The sequence below is a fragment of the Arachis stenosperma genome, chromosome 1 (assembly GCF_014773155.1).
Source record: "Arachis stenosperma cultivar V10309 chromosome 1, arast.V10309.gnm1.PFL2, whole genome shotgun sequence".
Taxonomy (NCBI): domain Eukaryota; kingdom Viridiplantae; phylum Streptophyta; class Magnoliopsida; order Fabales; family Fabaceae; genus Arachis; species Arachis stenosperma.
Genome location: NC_080377.1, coordinates 116,579,657 through 116,601,321, shown reverse-complemented (window position 1 = coordinate 116,601,321; position 21,665 = coordinate 116,579,657). Strand labels below are relative to the sequence as shown.

General features: G+C 39.0%; 3 protein-coding genes across 4 annotated transcripts; 1 reads left to right on the top strand and 2 right to left on the bottom strand.

The window, feature by feature from the left end:
• Positions 1-10,487: 10,487 nt before the first annotated feature.
• On the top strand, positions 10,488-14,556 carry LOC130973400 (CRM-domain containing factor CFM3, chloroplastic/mitochondrial). Its single transcript, XM_057897898.1, has 9 exons — positions 10,488-11,408; positions 11,788-12,256; positions 12,336-12,466; positions 12,683-13,033; positions 13,125-13,281; positions 13,388-13,680; positions 13,758-13,817; positions 13,911-14,003; positions 14,176-14,556. The coding sequence occupies exons 1-9, from the start codon at positions 10,503-10,505 to the stop codon at positions 14,260-14,262; spliced, it is 2,547 nt and encodes an 848-aa protein (XP_057753881.1). The 5' UTR covers positions 10,488-10,502; the 3' UTR covers positions 14,263-14,556.
• A 64-nt stretch (positions 14,557-14,620) lies between these two features.
• Positions 14,621-16,818, bottom strand: LOC130973406 (uncharacterized). 2 transcript variants are annotated; one of them, XM_057897905.1, is made up of 7 exons: positions 16,566-16,818; positions 16,376-16,458; positions 16,147-16,268; positions 15,824-15,988; positions 15,515-15,608; positions 15,223-15,412; positions 14,621-14,964 (listed from the first exon to the last, which is right to left on the bottom strand). In XM_057897905.1, the coding sequence occupies exons 1-6, from the start codon at positions 16,692-16,694 to the stop codon at positions 15,223-15,225; spliced, it is 783 nt and encodes a 260-aa protein (XP_057753888.1). In that variant the 5' UTR covers positions 16,695-16,818; the 3' UTR covers positions 14,621-14,964. The 2 variants fall into 2 exon arrangements, with proteins under 2 accessions (XP_057753888.1, XP_057753895.1); XM_057897912.1 differs by having other exon boundaries at positions 15,860-15,988.
• A 985-nt stretch (positions 16,819-17,803) lies between these two features.
• Positions 17,804-20,974, bottom strand: LOC130984336 (uncharacterized). Its single transcript, XM_057907584.1, has 7 exons — positions 20,738-20,974; positions 20,570-20,652; positions 19,890-20,011; positions 19,158-19,322; positions 18,895-18,988; positions 18,210-18,411; positions 17,804-18,100 (listed from the first exon to the last, which is right to left on the bottom strand). Exons 1-6 carry the CDS (start codon positions 20,972-20,974, stop codon positions 18,210-18,212), a joined length of 903 nt encoding a protein of 300 aa, XP_057763567.1. The 3' UTR covers positions 17,804-18,100.
• Positions 20,975-21,665: the final 691 nt, after the last annotated feature.

Genomic DNA, 21,665 nt, shown 5'->3' with positions numbered 1-21,665 from the left:
CTTGGTAACGGTGCATTCATTAATGACCGCTTCCATTTTTACCCTTATGCCCCTAACGTGCTTATAAATGCTTCCCTCTTCCTTCGTTGTTTCGTTTCTTCGATTTTTCAAAAAAAATTTCCCTTTCATCTGTTCGTGGAATACTTTCGTATCTGCTCGTGGGGTATTCTCTGTTGAAGGCTTTCATCTTTCTCTACTTCTTTTCAGGCAAAGGTTGGTTCTTTCTTCCCTTTTATTAAGCGCTTCTGCATGTCTTTTATTTTCTTTGGAGAGGGAGAGGGTGACGTCGTGGGTTGTTTAGATTTCATGCCCCTTAGAGACTCTCGTTTTTTATTCTTTTTCCTTTTCCCTTTGTAGGTTTACATCGTACCCTAGGGAAAAAATGTCTTCTGTAGAAGTTCTTGCTCAGTGGGTTGATGTTACGGTCTTGGGGGAGGAACCCTTGGTCGATGCCGAGTTCGTCACCAACCTTCGCACTCATCACCATATTTGTACTTCTGAGGAGGATGAGCCGAAGTATGAATTGGTGGTCCCGGGTCTAGAAGACCGGGTTTGTTTTGGGAGGGATTCTGAGGAGGCTCCTCATTTTTTCTATATGTATAAAAGCATGATTACCCGTTTGGGTGTTTTTCTTCCATTTTCTGATTTTGAAATAGCTGTTTTGCGTCACTGCCGAGTTGCTCCTACCCAACTTCACCCCAATTTTTGGGATTTTCTGAAAATTTACCAGTTTATCAGCCACGCCTTAGATTTTCCGACCTCTTTGAGGATTTTCTTCTATCTTTTCCATATGACCAAGCCCTTCAGTGGGTTAAATAACAAGCAACAATGGGTGTCTTTCTGAGCCATACAAGGTCAGAGAGTGTTCACCCTTTTTGATGAATCCTTCCATGACTTTAAAAATTATTTTTTCAAAGTTCGAGGTGTAGAGGGTCACCACCCCTTTTTTCTGGATGAAAATTCTGTTCCTCATTTTCCTCTGTATTGGTTGGAGGCCTCCCTTTGCGAGAAATATGGTTTGGATGACTTGGATGAGGTGGAGGCAGCCATTGTGGGGTTCCTCCGAGAAGTGTGGGGGAGGGCCCCATATATGGATACCAAAAAATTTCTCCAGGGGTCGCCGGCCTTTGTCCATGCACAATTAGGTAGCCTTTATCTTTTATACTTTGTTTCCGACTTGTATCTTGTTTTTCCGACTTGTTTGAATTTTTTGGCTAATGATTGCTGTTACAGAGATGGCGAAGAAGAATTCCAGCGAATCTTACCAGAGAGTCCAGGAGGCCAGGGCAAGATCTCGCGCCAGGGCCGGCGGTGCCAGGGTAACTAGCTCCTCTCTTCCTCCTCCTCCTTCTCGGCCTATTGTTATTTCCTCTTCGGCTTCTTCTCAGCCACCCCCTCCCCCCCGACCTTTTCCTGAGCCAGAGAAGAAGAAGCGTAAGACTTTAGAGTCTTCCTCTTCTTTTGAAGGTGAGGCTAAGGTGGATGCACCTGCATTTGTCTGGAAACACATCTATCCCCATACCCGTATAGGTATGGATGATGTTTCTATCCGGAACCACCTCACTATTCTGGCTCAGGAGAGTGTCAGGGCGGCGGCGGTGTGTACCAAGTTTCTTGATATTTTTGAGAAGACTCCTCTTAGCTCTTTGGGTTCAACTTCGAGGGTTGAAGAGTTGGAGGAAAGGCTTCTCATATATCAGAAACATGAGAAGGAGTTGAAGGAGGAGGTCGCTAAATTGAGGAAGGAGAGGGATGACCTTCGGGAGGAGGGGAGCAAGTTACAAGCCCAATGCAATATGGAGGAGGGCTTGAGGAAGAAGGCACAGGAGAGTTATTCAAGCTTGTTCAAGGATCTCGTGGAGGTGAGGAAGGACTTGTTGAATTCTCGGACTGCTTATGTCGAGTTGAAGGACTCTATTGCTGAGGGAGCCGAGGAGGCTTGGAGGATTTTCAATGAGCAAGTCGGCATCCTTGCTCCTGATTTGGATCTCTCTCCTTTGGACCCTGACAAAATTATTATTAATGGGGCCATTGTGTCTCCTCCCCGACCTGTATCTGAGTCCGAGTTGAAGACTCGGGGTCAGAGAATCATAGAGTCTCCTCCCCGTCCAGATAATGCTCCGAGTTCTTCCGAGACTCCCGAGACTTCTCTTCCAACTCCTGTAGGTGCCTCTCTCCCTGGTCCTGATGGCGCTCCGACTCCTCTTCCTGATTCTGGTGGTGATAGTTAAAAATTTTTGTTGGCTATATGGGGGCCCGGCCTGTGGGTCCCCCCTTTTTTAAACTCTTTGTTGTTTATGGTAGTGGTGATTTGACTTTTTCTTTGGCCTTAACGCCGTAAACAAAATATTTATAAATGCCCTTTTTTGGATAAGGGTTTAAGTTACCTTTTGTGTGCATGCTTTTCTGTTTTTGTTTGGTACTTTAGAAAGTTTCTCCGATCTTTTGAAAAACCTTTTCTTTGGCTTGTCTGTCTTTATGGGCTTGACAGTCTTTTGTCCTTAAGTTTTTTCGATCTCTCTTTTCCACTATTCCTTTATACTCAACTTTGTGGTTTATTGAGCTTTTATGTCTTAGGTTATTTTTGCGATGCGTTTTTCTTCTACTCGGTTATCGAATTACGGGTCGAAGTGTTTCCGAGCTTTTCTACTCGGGTTTTTATTTCGACTTATAAGTCGGGGTGTTTCCGAGTTTCTCACGATCAACTTATATAACCTCTTTACACCGACTTGTACCTCGTCGTTTTATCCTGACAACCATCTAGGTCGGTTCATGGGATTTTCACGTTTTGTCGAGATTAAGTCGGCGCGTTTCGTAGAAAGAAAGAGAAAACAAAAAAGGAATTTATAAGAGATATTTGTAAAATGAAAAGATCTTTATTTATTGGGGAGGTACTTTATTGCTACTAAGGGTTTTTGCCAATCTATTTCCCTTAGCCCCTACTATGATGCCTCGTTAAAAACCTTTCTCCAGAAAAAACCCTTTGATTTTGGGAAAAAATCATGAAGTTGGGAAAAGAGTACATCAGGGAGTAGAGTTCGCTTTTAACTGTAGTACCTTTTCATATTACAAGCATGCCACGACCTTGGTAACTCGGTGCCGTTCAAGTCGGTCACTTTATAATAACCTTTTCCTAAGGCCTCATTGACTTTGTATGTTCCCTTCCAATTAGCAGCGAGCTTTCCTTCCCTCGATTTGTTGACTCCAATGTCGTTTCTGATCAGGATTAAGTCATTTGGGGTGAATGTTCTTCGAATGACTTTTTTGTTGTATCTTCTAGTCATCCTTTGCTTCAACGCTGCTTCTCTTATCTGGGCTTGCTCTCAAACTTCGGGGAGCAGGTCGAGCTCCTCTTTGTGCCCCTGTATGTTCCCGATCTCGTCATGGAGAGTCACCCTTGGGCTTTGTTCATCGATTTCTATTGGTATCATGGCTTCTACGCCATAGACTAGTCGGAAGGGCGTTTCTCCAGTGGCGGATTGGGGGATTGTTCTATAAGCCCATAGCACTTGTGGGAGCTCCTCAGCCCAGGCTCCTTTTGCATCTTGTAATCTTTTCTTCAGCCCTGTCAGTATGACTTTGTTGGCTGCCTCGGCCTGTCCATTGGCTTGCGGGTGTTCTACCGAGGTGAACTGGTGTTTGATTTTCATACTGGCTACTAGGCTTCTAAAGGTAGAGTCGGTGAATTGGGTTTCATTATCTGTAGTAATGGAATAAGGTATCCCATATCTTGTGATGATATTTTTGTAGAGGAACCTCCGACTTCTTTGAGCAGTGATGGTGGCCAATGGTTCTGCTTCTATCCACTTTGTGAAGTAATCTATTCCTACGATCAGGTATTTGACTTGTCCTGGCGCTTGGGGAAAAGGACCTAACAAATCCATTCCCCATTTTGCAAAGGGCCATGGAGAAGTGATACTGATAAGCTCTTCCGGGGGAGCCACATGGAAATTTGCATGCATCTGACATGGTTGAAACTTTTTCACAAATTCTGTGGCATCTTTCTGCAAGGTCGGCCAGTAGAATCCAGCTCGGATCACTTTCCTGGCTAGTGACTTGCTCCGAGATGATTTCCACAGATCCCACTGTGAACTTCCTCTAACACCTCGGTGGTCCTTGAAGTCGGTACGCATTTTAACAATGGCGTTGATATCCTCCTTCTGTAGAGAATATTTCTCACCAAAGTGTAATGTTGTGCTTCCCTCCAGATTTTCTTAGCCTCTTTTTCCTCTTTGGGAAGGATGTAGAATTTCATGTATTCGACCAAGGGGTTCATCCATCCGAGGTTTAAACCGGCTACCTCAAGGACCTTTTGTTTGTCTTCTACTTTTACCACGGAGGGTTCTTGGAGAGTTTCCTGGATCAGGCTTTTGTTATTCCCTCCTGGCTTGGTACTTGCTAACTTGGATAAGGCATCTGCTCTGCTATTAAGATCCCGAGTTATGTGTTTGACCTCAGTTTCTGCAAAGCGCCCAAGGTGTTCCAGAATTTTTTCCAAGTACCTCTTCATATTTGGATCCTTTGCCTGATACTCTCCACTTATCTGGGAGGTCACCACTTGTGAGTCGCTGTATATCATCACCTTTGTAGCACCGACTTCTTCTGCTAGCTTCAATCCAGCAATCAGGGCTTCATACCCTGCCTGATTATTTGAAGCTGGGAATTCAAATTTGAGGGAAACCTCTATTTGGGTCCCTCTTTCATCCACTAATATTATGCCTGCACCGCTTCCTGTCTTATTTGATGATCCATCTACATAGAGTTCCCATGTAGTTGGCTTTTTCTCTTGGTCTCCTGCGTATTCTGCGATGAAGTCGGTGAGGCACTGGGCTTTAATCGCCGTCCGAGTTTCATACCTCAAGTCAAACTCGGAGAGCTCTATTGCCCATTGAACCATTCTCCCTGCGACATCGGTTTTTTGGAGGATTTGCTTCATGGGTTAGTTCGTGCGGATTCTTACTGTATGAGCTTGAAAGTAAGGCCGTAGCCTTCGTGAGGCCACTACTAAGGAGTAGGCGAACTTCTCTAGTTTGTGGTATCTTAGCTCGGGTCCTTGTAGGACTTTGCTGATGAAATACACTGGATGCTGGCCGACCTCGTCTTCTCTTATCAGGGCTGACGCGACAGCCTTGTCTGCTACAGATAAATATAGGACGAGGTCTTCTCCAGCTACAGGTCGGTTCAGAATCGGAGGTTGGCTCAAGAATCTTTTGAACTCCTGGAATGCCTCCTCGCATTCAGGAGTCCATTCGAACTGACATCCCTTTCTCAATAAGAAGAACAGTGGAAGGGATTTTAATGCTGATCCTGCCAAGAATCTGGAGAGGGCTGCAAGTCAGCCGTTTACCTTCTGGACCTCTCTTAAACAGGTCGGGCTTTTCATTTCCAGGATAGCTCTGCATTTATCGGGATTGGCTTCAATCCCTCTTTGTGTCAGCATGAACCCTAGAAATTTTCCCGCCTCTACCGCGAAGGCACACTTTGCAGAATTTAGTCTCATCCCGTGTAACCTTATGGTGTCAAAGACTCGCGAGAGGTCTAACAAGAGGTCGACTTTTTTCTTGGTTTTCACCAGCATGTCGTCGACGTATACTTCCATTAGGCTCCCAAGGTGGGGAGCAAACACTTTGTTCATCAGCCTTTGGTATGTGGCCCCTGCATTTTTTAATCCGAATGGTATGACCACATAGCAAAAATTTGCTCTGGGCGTGATGAAGGATGTCTTTTCCTGGTCTGGCTCATACATCGGGATTTGGTTATACCCCGAGTAGGCGTCCATGAATGACAAGTATTGATACCCCGAGCTGGAGTCTACTAGGGTATCAATACTCGGTAGTGGATAAGGGTCCTTGGGACACGCCTTATTTAGGTCGGTATAGTCGACGCACATTCTCTATTTGCCATTTTGTTTTTTGACTAGAACTACATTGGCTAGCCATGTTGGGTACTTGACTTCTCTGATGAAGCCAGCTTCTAGGAGTGCCTGTACTTGTTCTTCTACTACTAGGGCTCGTTCTGGGCCAAGCTTGCGTCTTCTTTGTTGTACAGGTCGGGACGCCGGGTAAACCGAGAGCTTGTGGGACATGAACTCGGGGTCTATCCCAGGCATATCGGAGGCCTTCCAGGCAAAGAGGTCGGACTTGTCTTTTAGGAGCTTAGTCAATCCTTGTTTTAGGGTTTTCCCTAGGTTGGCTCCTATGTGAGTATTTTTTCCTTCCTCTTTACCAACCTGTATCTCCTCGGTCTTTCCTCCCGGTTGTGGTCGCAGCTCTTCTCTAGCCCTTGCGCCACCGAGCTCTATTGTGTGAACTTCTCTGCCTTTTCCTCTCAGGTTTAGGCTTTCATTGTAGCATTTCCTTGCCAATTTCTGATCTCCCCTTACCGTTGCTATCCCCGCTGAGGTCGGGAATTTCATACAAAGGTGGGGAGTGGATACCACCGCTCCGAGTCGATTAAGGGTAGCTCTACCGATTAAAGCATTATATGCTGACCCTACATCGATGACTATGAAGTCTACACTAAGAGTTTTGGATTTTTTCCCTTTTCCAAAGGTAGTGTGTAAGGGTAGAAATCCTAGTGGTTTTATTGGTGTGTCGCCTAGTCCGTACAAGGTGTCGGGGTAGGCTCTTAATTCTTTCTCATCCAATCCTAGTTTGTCAAAAGCGGGCTTGAAAAGGATGTCCGCTGAGCTCCCTTGATCTACTAGGGTTCTGTGGAGATGGGCATTGGCTAGGATCATAGTGATTACTACTGGGTCATCGTGCCCAGAAATTATTCCTTGCCCATCTTCTCTTGTGAATGAAATAGTGGGGAGGTCGGATGATTCTCCTCCGACCTGGTAGACTCGCTTGAGGTGTCTTTTACGAGAAGACTTGGTGAGTCCCCCTCCCGCGAATCCCCCTGAGATCATATGGATATGTCTCTCCGGAGTCTGTGGTGGTGGATCTCTTCTATCCATATCGTCTCGCTTTCTCTTCCCATGACTGTCTGACCTTTCTATGAGATATCTGTCAAGCCGACCTTCTCTAGCCAGCTTTTCTATCACATTTTTAAGGTCGTAACAGTCATTTGTGGAGTGACCATATATTTTATGGTACTCAAAGTAGTCGTTGCGGCTCCCTCCTTTTTATTTTTAATGGGTCTGGGAGGTGGCAGCCTTTCAGTATTGCAAATTTCTCTGTATACATCGACTATAGAAACCTTTAGAGGAGTATAAGAGTGATATTTCCTTGGTCTGTCGAGACCAAGCTCTTCCTTTTTCCTGGGCTCCCTCTCCCTCTCTTTTGTTGAGGGAAGGTGTCCGGGTCGCCAACTCGGATCTCTCAGCTTAGCATTTTCCTCCGTGTTGATGTACCTTTCAGCTCTTTCCTGTACATCACTTAAAGAGATGGGGTGTCTTTTGGATATGGACTGTGAGAAGGGACCTTCTCTAAGCCCATTAACTAACCCCATTATGACTGCCTCGGTGGGCAGGTCTTGGATCTCTAAACATGCTTTGTTGAACCTTTCCATATAGGCTCGTAAGGATTCTCCGACCTCCTGTTTTATTCCCAGGAGGCTTGGCGCATGTTTCACTTTGTCTTTCTGGATAGAGAACCTCATCAAAAACTTCCTTGAGAGGTCTTCAAAACTGGTGACCGACCTCGGGGGGAGGCTGTCGAACCACTTCATCGCTGCTTTCGATAGGGTAGTCGGGAAAGCTTTGCATCGCGTAGCGTCAAAAGCGTCAACTAGGTACATCCGACTTTTGAAATTGCTTAAGTGATGCTTTGGATCTGTGGTTCCGTCGTAGAGGTCCATATCGGGGCTTTTGAAGTTCCTCGGAACCTTTGCCCTCATGATGTCCTCGCTGAAAGGATCCTCCCCTCCTAGGGGCGGTTCTTCTCGTTCGTCGCGGGAGTTCCGGCCTTTGAGGGAGGATTTCAGCTTCAAGAGTTTTTTTTCTAACTCTTTTCGTCGTTCCATCTCCTCTTTTAGGCTCTTTTCCGTTTCCCTTTGTCGCTCCCGTTCCTGTTCTAACTGTTCCAGGCGACTTTGATGGACGTGGACCAATCCCATGAGTTCAGCTGCATGGGATGGTCCATCTTTCTCCGATTCGCGCCCTTCCGAAGAATTCACCTTCGAATTTTTGACTCCGGAGGTACCTGCTCTGTGCTGATCGTTGGTTTCCTAGTGAAGGGTCAAGTCCGCGTCATTGTTTCCGGTATCCAGATTCTCTTGTTCAGAATCTGATTCCACATGACCCTCTTCGGGGGATCTGTCCGCCATCACTGGTTGATCTCTTGGGTCCCCGGCAACGGCGCCAATGTTTTGAGGTTTACCTAGAACCGGACGGTGGTTGGGCTTGTTTGTGAGGCCCACGCGTTGTTGGAGTGTGGTCTCCGACTTGGTTTACGTCTGGGAGCCGCCTTCGAGTTGTGTATGTGAAAGAATGGGGGGTGGTACCTGCAAAGACACTCCGATGCCTAAGTCAGCAAGGGTATAAGCAGGTCTAGAGAGTATTGGGACCTGGAGATTCTTGAGGGGTGTCAGGGTATTTATAGTGGTGAACCAATAACCACCGCTGAAGTAGTTCCACCTTTTAAGGTGGATAACCGTTCCTTTATCTTAGGGAGGTTGAGATATGGCTTCTGGAAGTGGGTAGAGAGATTTTAGGGACAGTTACTCATTTGAATGAGTGATTATCTGCCAGCTAATCTTCATTCCCGACTTCTTTAGAGTTAGTCGTGATAGGAACCGACTTCATAAGGAGGAGATCGGTTCAAGGCGAAGCTCAACCTTTTTGGGTTGGGCCTTTTGTTGGGACCTGGCCCTTATCGTTGGGCTAGGGTATGAACACATATAACTCACTAATGTAATATTAAACAAATTGTCATAGTAGTAATTATGTTGCATGTTCACATACATAAATTCATACATAGTACTATAATAGTTAATTGAGTAGTCATTAGTCTAGACAATGATAATTAGCATATGACTAAACGATATTCTGTCGCTCACTCTTATTTTGAATATGGACAAAGGTTAAAAAGAAAAGATAGTTATATTAAATGGTTAATGATACTTTAAAGTCCATACATACACTAACGTGTAAACCGATTATTCAAGCTAATTAAATAATTCAAAACGTAGCTACGTTGGCAGTACAATAATTGGGCTTTAAATTTGTCAAACTCACACGGGAATAATATCAATTTTTTTGTGTTAAATTATAGCCCCACGAGTGCTTGAGTTGGCGATATTGATGATCAAAATCTTTTCAATCAAAATCTTCCTCTTATTCCAACGGTGATGATCAAAACCATATTGATGATTTGGCCAAAAAGTAAGCATTTATTTTTTCTTTAATTTTACTTTTAGACAAATAAACACTTCCACGAGTATTGATTGGATAAAGATTTGGTTAATCACATGGAGATCGTGTTCTTTTGGACCTTCATTGGGGAGCAAGAGCAGCACATTTAGGAAAATGCATAATAATTGTGTTCCATGGTGTGCTTAATTATTCCAGCTTGCAGGCAATTAGGAAACACACAATAATTTAGCTACTCTCATCAAAAACTTTTTTTTTCCTCTTTGCTTTTTGACTTTGTGGTGCCTAGAATGTAGATGTATAGTAGTATGTTTTAACGAATCTAAGTCTAATTGTTGTGGAAAATGAAGGACATAATCCGAATATTCACACACTGTTAATTATACTAATGTTGACAAATTAAAAGAGTTGGAAATAAAAAATAATGATTGATGACGCTACATCAAGTTAAGATAGGATCTAACCATAATTACCATACCTTAATGTCTTTCTTTTTCACTAATTCTAGAATGGTGGCTGCTTCATTTTTTGTCTTTTTCCCATTTTCTTGCTACCTACCTGACTTCTTATTATAAAGTATATATTCAATTAAACATTCTATTTTATGAATTTGATTTTTTTTTAAAAAAAAAACTATATTCATTCACGCAATAAATCACCCACCAAATTAACTATCATATATTTGTATATGAATATACGTATTGTTTAATTTATTTTCAATATATAATTTATATTTTAACAAATATTTTATATGGATTACTAATTTGATAGTTGATTTTTTTGTATAAACATAATATAATTATTGATTTTTATACTGTAAACATTCAATGGTATATTATTAAAAAATTAAATATTTTACATTATAAATATATCAAAATTAAACTCTTTGATATATAAAAAAAACTTTATTCTTATTTGAGATATGAACAAAAAAATAACTCCAAAGTGGAAACTGGCCATAACGTTTTTTATTTCGAAAACAGGCCATAATTAAGCATTAAAATTTTTGGTATGGTAAAATGGGCTGATGCCCTATAGCAGGCAAGCCCAAGGCCCAAATAAGTTTTGATTTGGGCCCAGTTGCAATGTTATTTCATAGTTTTGATTTGGGCCTGCAATTATTAAAATAAGATTCTATCCATTTCAAAACTAAAACCTGAGTGTGTGTGTTTTTTCTGGGAAGCTAACAATGGCGCTCCAAGTTCAAGCAGTTCCACCGAGTTGCTCACTCTCTTCTTCCGCGTTATCTCGTTCTTCTTCTTCTTCTTCTCTTCATTTTCTCGTTTCTCAATCTCATTCTAAAGGCCACGCTACTATCAAGTTCCGAATTTGCTGTTCCAATCAGACTGCTCAAGTTGACACTCTACCAGTTAAGGTACCTTTGGAAGCATCAAACAACACAGAGAACAAGATTAAGAAGAAGAAGAAGAAGAAGAGTAACCCGAGACCAAGCTTCTTTGATCAAATTCGTGATAAATGGTCTCACAAATTGGGTTCCCAGAGAGAAAGGCTCCCCTGGCAAGAACAACAATCAGAAGAAGAAGAAGAAGAAGAAGAAGATGATGATGATAATGATGATGAAGGTGAAGAGGAAGAGTGTGATCAGAAGAATTCAGCGAGTTACTCATTGGATTTTCAATTCCCAAAGCGTTTATCTCCTTGGGCTCAAGCAACTAACCGCAAAAGTTCACGTTTTGAGTCTGATGCTAAGGAAAATGGCGGCATTGATGGTTCTGTTTTCAAAAGAGAGGAAATTTCTGTGGATAATGGTGAGGTTAGAAGAGGGGTAGAAGAAAAAACGTTTCTTTTGAATAATTCTGTAATGGGAAGTGTGAATGTAGTGGATACAAGTGAAGGAGAGAGGAAAAGGAGAAGTAACACAGCGTTGGCGGAGAGACTGATACCGGAGCATGAACTGCGGAGGCTAAGAAATGTAGCATTGAGGATGGTTGAGAGGTTCGAGGTTGGAGTTTCCGGCATCAATGGGGAGTTAGTGGATTCCATTCATGCAAAGTGGAGGGATAGTGAAGTGGTCAAGTTGAAATTTGAAGGTCCTCTTGCTGCTAACATGAAAAGAGCTCATCACACTCTTGAGGTACATGCCAATTTTCATCAATATTTGCTTCCTATGGTTTAGTTTAGTGATGTTTGATCCATGTAGCTGGCTTATCTAGGATAACAAGGTTAGTTTCTGTTTGCTAACAGGGAGATGCAACCTTGATTTTCAATTTATTGATTGCTTGTTGGATGGTCCTTTTTTTTCCAATTGTTAAGCACAACAATAAATTTTCAAATAAGTAATAGTTTCAACAACAGCAATAGTTTTAATGTGCAACAAGTTGCTTGCAGATACATTGATTTATGAATGTAGAAAGCAGGTTAGAACGACTTATCAACATGAACTGGAGTTAGTGTATCATAGATTTTCAAAATGGTGTTTTTTTAATGACAGTATTATCTTCATGATTGATCAGAGTAAAACTGGAGGTTTAGTGGTATGGCGGTCTGGCAGTTCGATAGTGTTGTATAGAGGAATGACTTACAAGCTTCCTTGTGTTGAATTTTATACAAAAGCAAATCATGTTAAGGAGAATAGCGCGCAAGTTGGAAGTGGAGGTGATGGTCAAGTTAGTGAAAAAGAACAAATTGGAGAAACAGACTCATTAACCCGAGTCTCTTCAAAATATTTGAAGCATATGACTGAAGAGGAATTGATGGAACTGACTGAACTCAACCAAATCTTAGATGAATTGGGTCCGCGCTATAAAGATTGGCCTGGCCGCGAGCCATTACCTGTCGATGCAGACTTGTTACCTGCCCTGGTTCCAGGATATAAAACACCATTTAGATTACTTCCTTATCGGCTAAAACGTTCTTTAAGCAATGAGGAAATGACTCACTTCCGTAGGCTTGCAAGAATAACGGCTCCACACTTTGCCCTTGGTATGCAAGAAACTATGCAGTTGCATTCTTGTTTTGCAAGTGTATGTTTCCAAATGATACCATATGTTTACTGCTGCAGGTAGAAACAGAGAACTGCAAGGTCTGGCCAATGCTATGGCAAAGCTTTGGGAAAAATGTGCTATTGCGAAGATAGCCATCAAACGAGGTGTCCCCCATACACGTAATGAGAGGATGGCTGAAGAACTCAGGGTATTACATACAAACACCTGGAACTTGACAACAGAACTTTTTTAAATTTAATTATATTGAAACATTTATCATGCTTCATCATGTAAGATTATGAGAGTTTAGTTGGCAGTTGGCATGTTTCCCCCTTTTTTGTTATCAATTTCCTTGTCGATTAGCATAGTGAATAACTACTCCCTACTTTGGATTTATGGTGGTTGCATAATTTCACACATGCAGAGATTGACCGGCGGAACTCTACTCTCTAGAAATAAGGAATATATTGTATTTTACAGGGGCAATGACTTCTTGCCTCCTGCAATGACTCATGTACTGACTGAGAGAGAGAAACTGTCCATACTCCAGCAAGAGGAGGAAGAGAAGGCACGACAAAGTGCTTTGCCTATTAATGGATTAAAAAGCAAAGCATCTCAAGTGCCATTAGTAGCTGGAACCCTTGCTGAGACTAGGGCAGCAAGCACTAACTGGGGACACGAACCGACCAGGGAAGAAGTTCAGAATATGATGAGAGATTCTGCCTTGCGTAAACTTGAATCTTTTATCAGAAACCTTGAGAAGAAACTAGCTCTGGTAAGTTACAAGACACCAAGTAAAAAAAGAAAAAAAAAAGAAAAAGAAAGAATAGATTTGTTCACATCCATCTAACTTTTGATGCTTGTAGGCTAAAGCAAGAGTCAGGAAGGCTGAGAGAGCTCTAGCAAAAGTGCAGGCTGATCTTGATCCAGCAGATCTTCCAACTGATATTGAAACACTAAAAGATGAAGAGAGATTTTTATTTCGGAAGATTGGTCTGAGTATGAAGCCATACTTAGTTCTAGGTAAGCATATTAATATTACAACTCAATGAATAGCTGCTTTTGTTTATGGCTTAACGGCTTATACAATAAATGTTAGAGGCATGACTATTTTCCTTTTTCCTTTTAGGGAGGCGAGATGTTTTCGCTGGCACCATAGAAAACATGCATCTACACTGGAAGTATCGCGAGTTGGTAAAGATAATTGTAAAGGGCAGGAATCTTGCCCAAGTTAAGCATATTGCGATATCTTTGGAAGCTGAGAGTGGTGGGGTGCTAGTGTCTGTAGAAAAGGACACCAAAGGCTACATAATCATCGTTTATCGTGGGAAGAACTATTTGCGTCCACAAGCTCTGAGGCCCAAGACTTTATTATCTCGAAGGCAGGCATTGGCTAGATCTATCGAGCTCCAAAGACGAGAGGTAATATAGATCAATGGCTTGGGGGTTAACTTTGTTCTCTACTTAGTGGCATCAGGTTTCTGATTAGTTTTTTCCAGGCACTAAAACATCACATCTTCGACTTGACGGAGAGAATTGGTTTGCTGAAATCTGAACTGGTATGATGTTATCTTGCTTTTTCATGATTCTGCTGTTAATTATTTTGGATAGTCTATAGAAGTTCCATCTTATGGTTTTGTTTCTGGTCTCAGGAGGACATGAAAAATGGAAAGAAGATTGATGTCGACAAAAATCTATACTCTCCAATGGATAACCATGTTTTATCTGATGATGACTTGGAAGAGGTATAGTTTATACTTTCCTTCTGCAACCAAATGCTTGTAATTTATATTGGTAACATTGCCAATAATATAATGATCAATAATACCAATGTTAATAAGCACTTTAAGGAAGTGACTATTAATGGTATCAGTTTTTTCTTATTTTTGCCTCCGTTATTTTCATTTGGTGAACTAGAATGAACAGTCACAGACTAATTTTGATGAAGACGACAGTGGTGAAGAGGATGAGAAAAATCAAAACAAGCAACTTGACCTTGTATAGAAATGCATTGGAATGTTTGATTGATAGGAAGAATAATTCAATGCTTAAGCCTCTGATCAATGAAGAATGAAGGTGACAGCTCAAGCACTTGAGCCATGCCTGAGACACATCCCACAATGTTATGCTGTAAATTGCTTTTTTATTCTGTGTATTGTAATTCTCTTGTAGCCTCAGCTAGCCTAGCAATATATCAAAAATTGAGGTGGAAGGAAAAATGAAGGGAAAAGGAGTACCCCCTAACATCATTGTATTTTTTTTTATATTAGTTCAATTGTCAGGATTTCAAATCCTTGTCCACTATACTCTTCTCTTCTTACCTTTACTAATATTTCTTCTTTTTAGCATAGAATAGTAACAATAAAAAAATAAAATTAAAATTAAAATTAAAATTAAAAGATCTAGCAAAAACTATATCATGAACTAAACACAGCTTGTGTTCCAAATCAAACAGGACACTAGGATGCCCCAACCTTATTTAATATCATATGATAAATGTCTACATGGCATAGTACTAGGAGTCTCAACATACTTGTACATTGACTTGATAGTTGATACATTAAAGGCAAATAAACTTGACAGATACCCTTGCTTTCATATTTCTCTTCTCTAATCTTTTTTTGGCTTCCCCTCTTATTCGGTTAGGAAGTAGGATTCCCAAGTATACATGGCAATATTATATCATGGGCAGGTTTGATCAGAGATCTGCAGAAACCAAGGAAGAGAAGAAAGTTGAACTATGTACCACTGCAGCACTGCTATGTTTTCTTAAGATAAAATAAACATATATTCACTTTTTACTCTTTTTTTTACTCTCTTCCTTCAGTAGATAGAGTATGGAGCTCAGTGTGTGTAGATCCACCACTCAATCTAATGGGAGAGGAGAGTGAGCTTTCCCAAAAGGACCAATTAAATGTAATACAAAAAAGTTAAATTCCTATGCAGAATTCAAAAAAGAGATACCTAACTAGCAGCACTCTTGTTTTCCTTTATGAAGTTCACCACAACTGAGGCTAACTCAGCTTGATTATCAGTGTATACATGATTTGCACCTTCTATGATATGTAACTTGTGATTAGGTAGGATCTTGGCAAACTCAAATGCATCTCCAACAGGGATTATTTCGTCCGCAGAACCATGAACTGTTAATACCCTGCCATGCAATAAACGCGCCTAAGTAGCTTAACATTCACATCTAACAAAAAATTGTTGAATCTTGAATCATTTACTTGATAGGGGAAAGGTTTTCACTGACCTACAGTCTTTGTCAATTTTCTGGCACTGTTCATGCATATTTATGTTTAACCGCTCCTTCAAACTTTCCTCAGTCAAACGAAAATCAACAGTTCCTACAATATATGTGTTTACCTAGACATAGTTATGATGAAATAAATATGTGTGTGCAAGAAAGAGATGCTATCTTGTTATAATACTGAATAACTATGATACTATGTTTCCATCATTTGCTATGTTCTCATCTAAACTCAGGAACCTGAATATGTTAGTTTCATGATTCTATATCAATCTCAGCATCAAAGAACATGGGGATGAAAAGGCGAGTAACCTGACTTCGACTTCAACTCAATAAAACCTTCCTTACTGATTTTTTCCATGAAGTCTTTTCCAAAACGTTCTTCGAGGCCTCCATTCATAGCGTATCGCCCTGAGAGGTTGACAACTGTTTTGATGTCATGATAGTTGGAAGCATAAAGAAGCACTTCATTAGCTCCTGCATCAAGTTACAGAGATTATTCAACACCAACTTCAGAAAAGACACAGAAATTAATGTTTCAATGACACAAATATGTAAATGTAAGGTAACAAATTCTCTTCCACTGGATATGGATTCACTTGAACATCCATAATATGAACAATTAGACAACAAACCTTTGCTGTGTCCAATAATCGCGCTAACCGTACGGTTTTCTTTGCGAAAATGTTGGATTACAGAATGTATATCTTCAATTTCCCCCAAATAGTTAGCAAAATCAAAGGATCCTTCACTTTCCCTATAAGGAAAGAATCAAAATTTAATAGTGAAAGTGAAAGAACAGTATACTTTACTAGCTTGGTGTAAAGATGCACAAACAAAAAAGAGAGCAAAGAATTCTTATACCCGTTTCCGGTAAAATCAAATCGGAAAGCACTGATTCCAGCATTCTGTAGTGCAGCAGCAAGGTTCACCATGATAGCGTGATCCTGCAGATAACAGTCACAAAAAACTGAATCGCAATTAGTAATTTCCAATAACACTTGAACAGTAATAACAAAATAGTTGGTTCTCCATAAGAGGAAAGAAAAGTAACCTTGGAAGCTTGAAGACCATGGCATAGGATAACAATCTCAGGGGTTCCAGAATCATGCAATATCCCCACTAATTTATTGCCATGCTTGTTTGGAATTATCACTTTCTTCTGCCCCACAGCTTCTGCCATAATCCAAGTTCAAGTTCAAGTTCAGGGATCTTCTGGATTTCCTTTGCTGCTAGGGATATCAGATTGGAAACTGGATTATATATTAAAAAGGCTTGAAAAGTTGAGTTACTGTAATTGAGAGTAAGCAAGGGTCCAAAAATTTTAGAATATGGCAATTATCTTATTATTAATAAAGAAGAATTTAATTTTGATAAAAATAATCATATAATATCATATTAGTAAAAATAACTATTTTTTATATTATCTGCGTGAATAATTATCTAAAAAAATAATTGTGATTGCATTAATAGTGTGAATGATCATAAAAAAAAAATTATATTTACACAATAACATTGGTATTTTTAGAACATTAAATATGTCAAGTAAGAACGTTTTTATTTTGTGATCTAAAAATATCTAAATGTATATTTTATTTGAGGAAGTTCATTATAAGAATATTTTATCCACACTTAGATTGTAGTACTTGTTAAGACATTTGCCATTGGGCAATTAGTCAATTACTGTGTTCCAAGATCGTGGGAAATGCTACGACTTCCCATTGAACTATCAAATTTAGATATTCCTTTTGAATAACTGTATAGTCAAAACGGCTTTATATTATTTGGATGAGATCAAATTTTTTGAAGCCACTGATAAATAGGAAAGTTAACTTCGAAATCAATCCATCCAGGTTCTAAGGGACTTCCAAAAAAAATTGCTAACTTATATTCTAAAATTATATTTTAAGAGTATAATAATAATAAAATTTTAATTTTTATATATTTAATATATTAAAAATATAAACAAATTATCTTTTCAAAAACTTTTAATAAAATATTTTTATGATGGTATTAAAATTGTATTTAAAACACATTAGCAAAACTTTTTTAAATATAACTTTTAATCTAAAAGAACCTTTTTTATTCCTCCCTCTCTCTTTTACTTGATTTTTTTTACGGTTGCTTTACTTGAAAATATTTTGAACGTAAAAATTTCTTCCAGATTTACTATTAAACTTCGTCTAGGTATCACATAGCATATTCAAAAATCATGTCACACGCTTTGTGAGCAATGAATGGCATAAGGATAACACAGTAAGTTCAGTAGTTCACGCAACAAATAACCATATATAATCCAAAAACCAATTTTGCTTTTGCTTTTGCTTTCTTCATTTTCATTAGGAAAGCTAAAATAGGTGGTAGCATAGAAAGTTGTGGTCTAATTTACCATGAGGTAATTGTCAAATGTGTTATGCACATCAGAGGCAAATAACCATTGCAGTCATTATTTACTCTATGATTGATTTACTGATTAAGCAGAAAAAATATGAGAGCTCCAGCACTTGTAGAAGAAGATCATCATGAGCAGGTTCAACTGGAGGCCAAAATGTCTCATTAGCAGCAAATTCAGCTGGCCATAAACTGTTACTGTTGAGATCAACAAGAATTACATCAATATTAAAAAAAAAGGGGGGGGGGGGGGGGGGAGGAAAAGAAGGTTCAATTCATAACACTGCTAGCAAAGGCAAAGGCATACCTAGCTATCAGCACCACCATCTTGGTGCAAGTTTTCCTTTATGAAGTTCACGACAACTGAGGTTAACTCATCTTGATGCTTGGTGTATGGATGATCAGCACCTTTTATGATATGTAACTTGTGGTTTGGTATAATCTTGGCAAACTCCAATGCATCTTGAACAGGAATAACAGTGTCTGAAGAACCATGAACTGTAAGGACCCTGTCATACATTATGTGATTTCAGATTAGCTACATCTATGTGTTAAGGTTATTTTCGTACCATTACTACTAATTTTCATTTGCAGTATAACCTTCCAAGCAAAATCATCTTTCACGTATGGAATTATATATATCACACTCATTCATAATTTGTATACTCGAAATAACTCCTCTATGTTCTTTGGACGGTAGATTATGTTTTTGTTCATACCATACATAAGTTTGCATTCTGCAATGAATTCACCACTTGATTAGGGGGGAATCAAAATGAAACAATTTTCTATTTGTCACATAAGATATTTAACCTTGCAAGATGCCTCTCTCATTTAGTCATTATCCTACATTTCATTGCCTCTGCTTTATAATTTTTTATTTCTTAAACAGACACCATGTAAATTCAACAAACAACTTCATGAACAAAAGAATGTGCAACAAGTGGCAGAAGGGTGAGGCAAAAGAGAGAAGACAAGATTTTTTCTCTGACCTGCAATCTTCATCAATTTTAAGGCATGCTTCATGCATATTTGTACCGAAGCGATCCATCAAACTTTCCTCCGTCACACGGTAATTAAAATTTACTGCAACAGCGAATTCCCTCATATTCATATAATCATAAAGATAAAAGATAAGCATGTACCTATGTAGGATAATGAGAAATCTACGTACACTGAATTTTTTGTTAAATATCTCTCACAACCTCATCCAATCTTAGAGGAATTGAAACAGCGTGATCAATTGACAGGTTACCTGACTTATTCTTCACATCAATGAAACCGTCCTTCTTAATTCTTTCCATATAATCTTTTCCAAGTCTTTCTTCAACTCCTGCCTTCAGATCATAGCGTCCAGAGATGTTGACAACTAATTTAACATCATCATATTTAGAAGCATAAAGAAGCACCACTCCACCTCCTGCACCAAGAGTCCAAGATACAGCAACAGCTAATTATGAGTACAGTTTGTATAAAAAAAAATTAAAAAAAAATAAATTTATGAAGATGTACCAGTTATTTGGTTCTCAAAACCACACCAGTAAGTTAGGTTTCATCAAGTACAAATGGAAAGCAAATGACCATTCACATTGAGTAGGAGTGAAGAGCATTTCATCAATCTTACCTCACCCCATATTAAACCTGTTTTAAGGAAATATAACAAAGAACTGTGTAATACTACTTTTCTTAATACTATATCAAAACGGATGACCATCACCGAGTTCCTATGTAGCATATCTTTGCCTAGAATCTCAGAAATACAAGCTGAAGTTTCAATTTCAACATACATGTCAACCATGGTGATGCTAGAAGATTCAATGAGTTATAAGGTGCCAATCAAAGGAGGCATATTCTGCTTCTATCTCAGAAACAACACAACTTTGAAGGTTTCTGTCTTTACAACCAAACCAGCAGATGGAACAAACAAGAATAAGAACAATTATTATATCACTGGTTACATAATTGATCAATGAACATATCAACATACCTTTACTGTGCCCAACAATTGCAGCAACAACACGGTTTAATCCGCGGAAGTATTGTGTCACGGCATGTAAATCATCAGCCTCCTTCCAATAGTGGCCATACTGAAATGTACCATCACTTTCCCTAAAATGAAAATCCAAAGCCATAATAGATTGAATTAGCACAACATGATGAGATAGCAGGAATTTCAGTACATATAACAATTTACAGCCATACAAAATGGATCCACTAGGCCGCGTTTGTTTACCGGCACAAGACACTGAGATAGAGAGACAGAAAATCATGTTTTGCAGATGAGACATAAACAGAGACATTATGTTCAGCAATATTAAAATAATATATTTTGTGTCGGTCTAAAACGAAAGACTCTAACAAAAGACAATTTATTTTTTATTTTTTCTTTCATAATTCTTATTACGTTTTCAACTTTTCATAATTATATTTTTTATTATTATATTCTTTCTCAAATTTTTAAATGAAAAATAAAATAAAATAAAATAAATTAAACTTTCATAATTTATTCTAATTTATTACCAAATAAAATAGAAGAACATTAATTATTATATTTTTGTATTTTGTGTCTTATTTTGTCCTGTTTTCTTAACCAAATGCATCCTTAAAGATTTGTAATCAGTGTGTATACCTAATTCTGTATATTTCTAGGTATACTACTAAACGTACCCGTTTCCAGAAAAATCAAAGCGGAAGGAACTGATTCTAGCATTTTCGAATGCAGCAGCAAGGTTCACAATGGAAGTGGCTTCCTGAAGATAAAAAATCAAAAACATATTAAATCCATAAATAGAGCTGAAGAATATAATACGTACATGTATGAACGAAAAGCTTCACTTTAGTGGAGCGAAAACCATGGCACAAGACTACAACGTCCTTGCTTCCAGAATCATGGAATATTCCCACTAACTTTTCACCGTGCTTGTTAGGTACTACGATTCTTTGCTGCAACGACATGTTGATGGTGTAGCTTAAGGGTTTTATGGTTCTACTTCTTCGTGTGAGTAATGGAAGCTGGGAATGGGAATTGAAGAGGAGTGACTGAGCATTTAGCACAACGGTATCCATTGCCATGCGAAAGAGGCGGTGTTACAAGTTAACGACTTAGCCTCTGTTTTTGGGCTGGGCTTCATTGTTAAAGAAACGGCCCAAAATTTATTGGATTGGATAAGCCCAATTATTATCACTTTAAAAAAGCCCAATTAGTTTAGCGGACATGATTCTTTTCTGGTACTGGAACACCGAACACCACACGAAAGTCAACGACAGAATTGTCAAAAATCAAAAGTCAAAAGTCAAAAGACAAATCTGAATCCGAAAATCGTGTCAGCTTATTTTAAAAAGGACAATATTAAGTAATCAATGATTTATTTAAACAACAAAAATAATTGCTAATGAAATAAAAATATATTATATTTTAATTTAATATTATTAATTAAATTTATTTTTTTAATTCTATTAATTTATATTATTTACACATTATTTAAAAATATTGTTAATTATCTATACTGAAAAAGAAAGAAACTTAGATGGAGGGGGTAGATACCCAAAGTATGATACAATCAGAAAGGTGCATGTATAGACATTAGAGCTTCATCATCACATGCAAGGATTCATATTCAGATGCATGCTAATTAATACTTAGATATCAATATGGGCCAGTGGATAATAATGACGTACGTGTTATATTTATTGCTTTCATATGCTTTCTAATTAGTAAGATAGTAAGGTATAATAATGGTTCAATCTTACACTTCTAGTACGG

What these genes read in the sequence shown, in the direction of transcription:
- LOC130973400 (XM_057897898.1), top strand. Translation starts at nt 10,503, where the DNA reads ATGGCGCTCCAAGTTCAAGCAGTTCCACCGAGTTGCTCACTCTCTTCT. An exon ending in GGATGGCTGAAGAACTCAGG is followed by an intron (nt 12,467 to 12,682) that starts GTATTACATACA and finishes TCACACATGCAG; the next exon opens with AGATTGACCGGCGGAACTCT. An exon ending in CTGATGATGACTTGGAAGAG is followed by an intron (nt 14,004 to 14,175) that starts GTATAGTTTATA and finishes TTGGTGAACTAG; the next exon opens with AATGAACAGTCACAGACTAA.
- LOC130973406 (XM_057897905.1), bottom strand. Translation starts at nt 16,694, where the DNA reads ATGGCAGAAGCTGTGGGGCAGAAGAAAGTGATAATTCCAAACAAGCAT. An exon ending in ATGGTCTTCAAGCTTCCAAG is followed by an intron (nt 16,459 to 16,565) that starts GTTACTTTTCTT and finishes TGTTATCTGCAG; the next exon opens with GATCACGCTATCATGGTGAA. An exon ending in TTTGATTTTACCGGAAACGG is followed by an intron (nt 16,269 to 16,375) that starts GTATAAGAATTC and finishes CTTTCCTTATAG; the next exon opens with GGAAAGTGAAGGATCCTTTG.
- LOC130984336 (XM_057907584.1), bottom strand. Translation starts at nt 20,974, where the DNA reads ATGGCAATGGATACCGTTGTGCTAAATGCTCAGTCACTCCTCTTCAAT. An exon ending in ATGGTTTTCGCTCCACTAAA is followed by an intron (nt 20,653 to 20,737) that starts GTGAAGCTTTTC and finishes TTTTATCTTCAG; the next exon opens with GAAGCCACTTCCATTGTGAA. An exon ending in TGATGTGAAGAATAAGTCAG is followed by an intron (nt 18,989 to 19,157) that starts GTAACCTGTCAA and finishes TCGCTGTTGCAG; the next exon opens with TAAATTTTAATTACCGTGTG.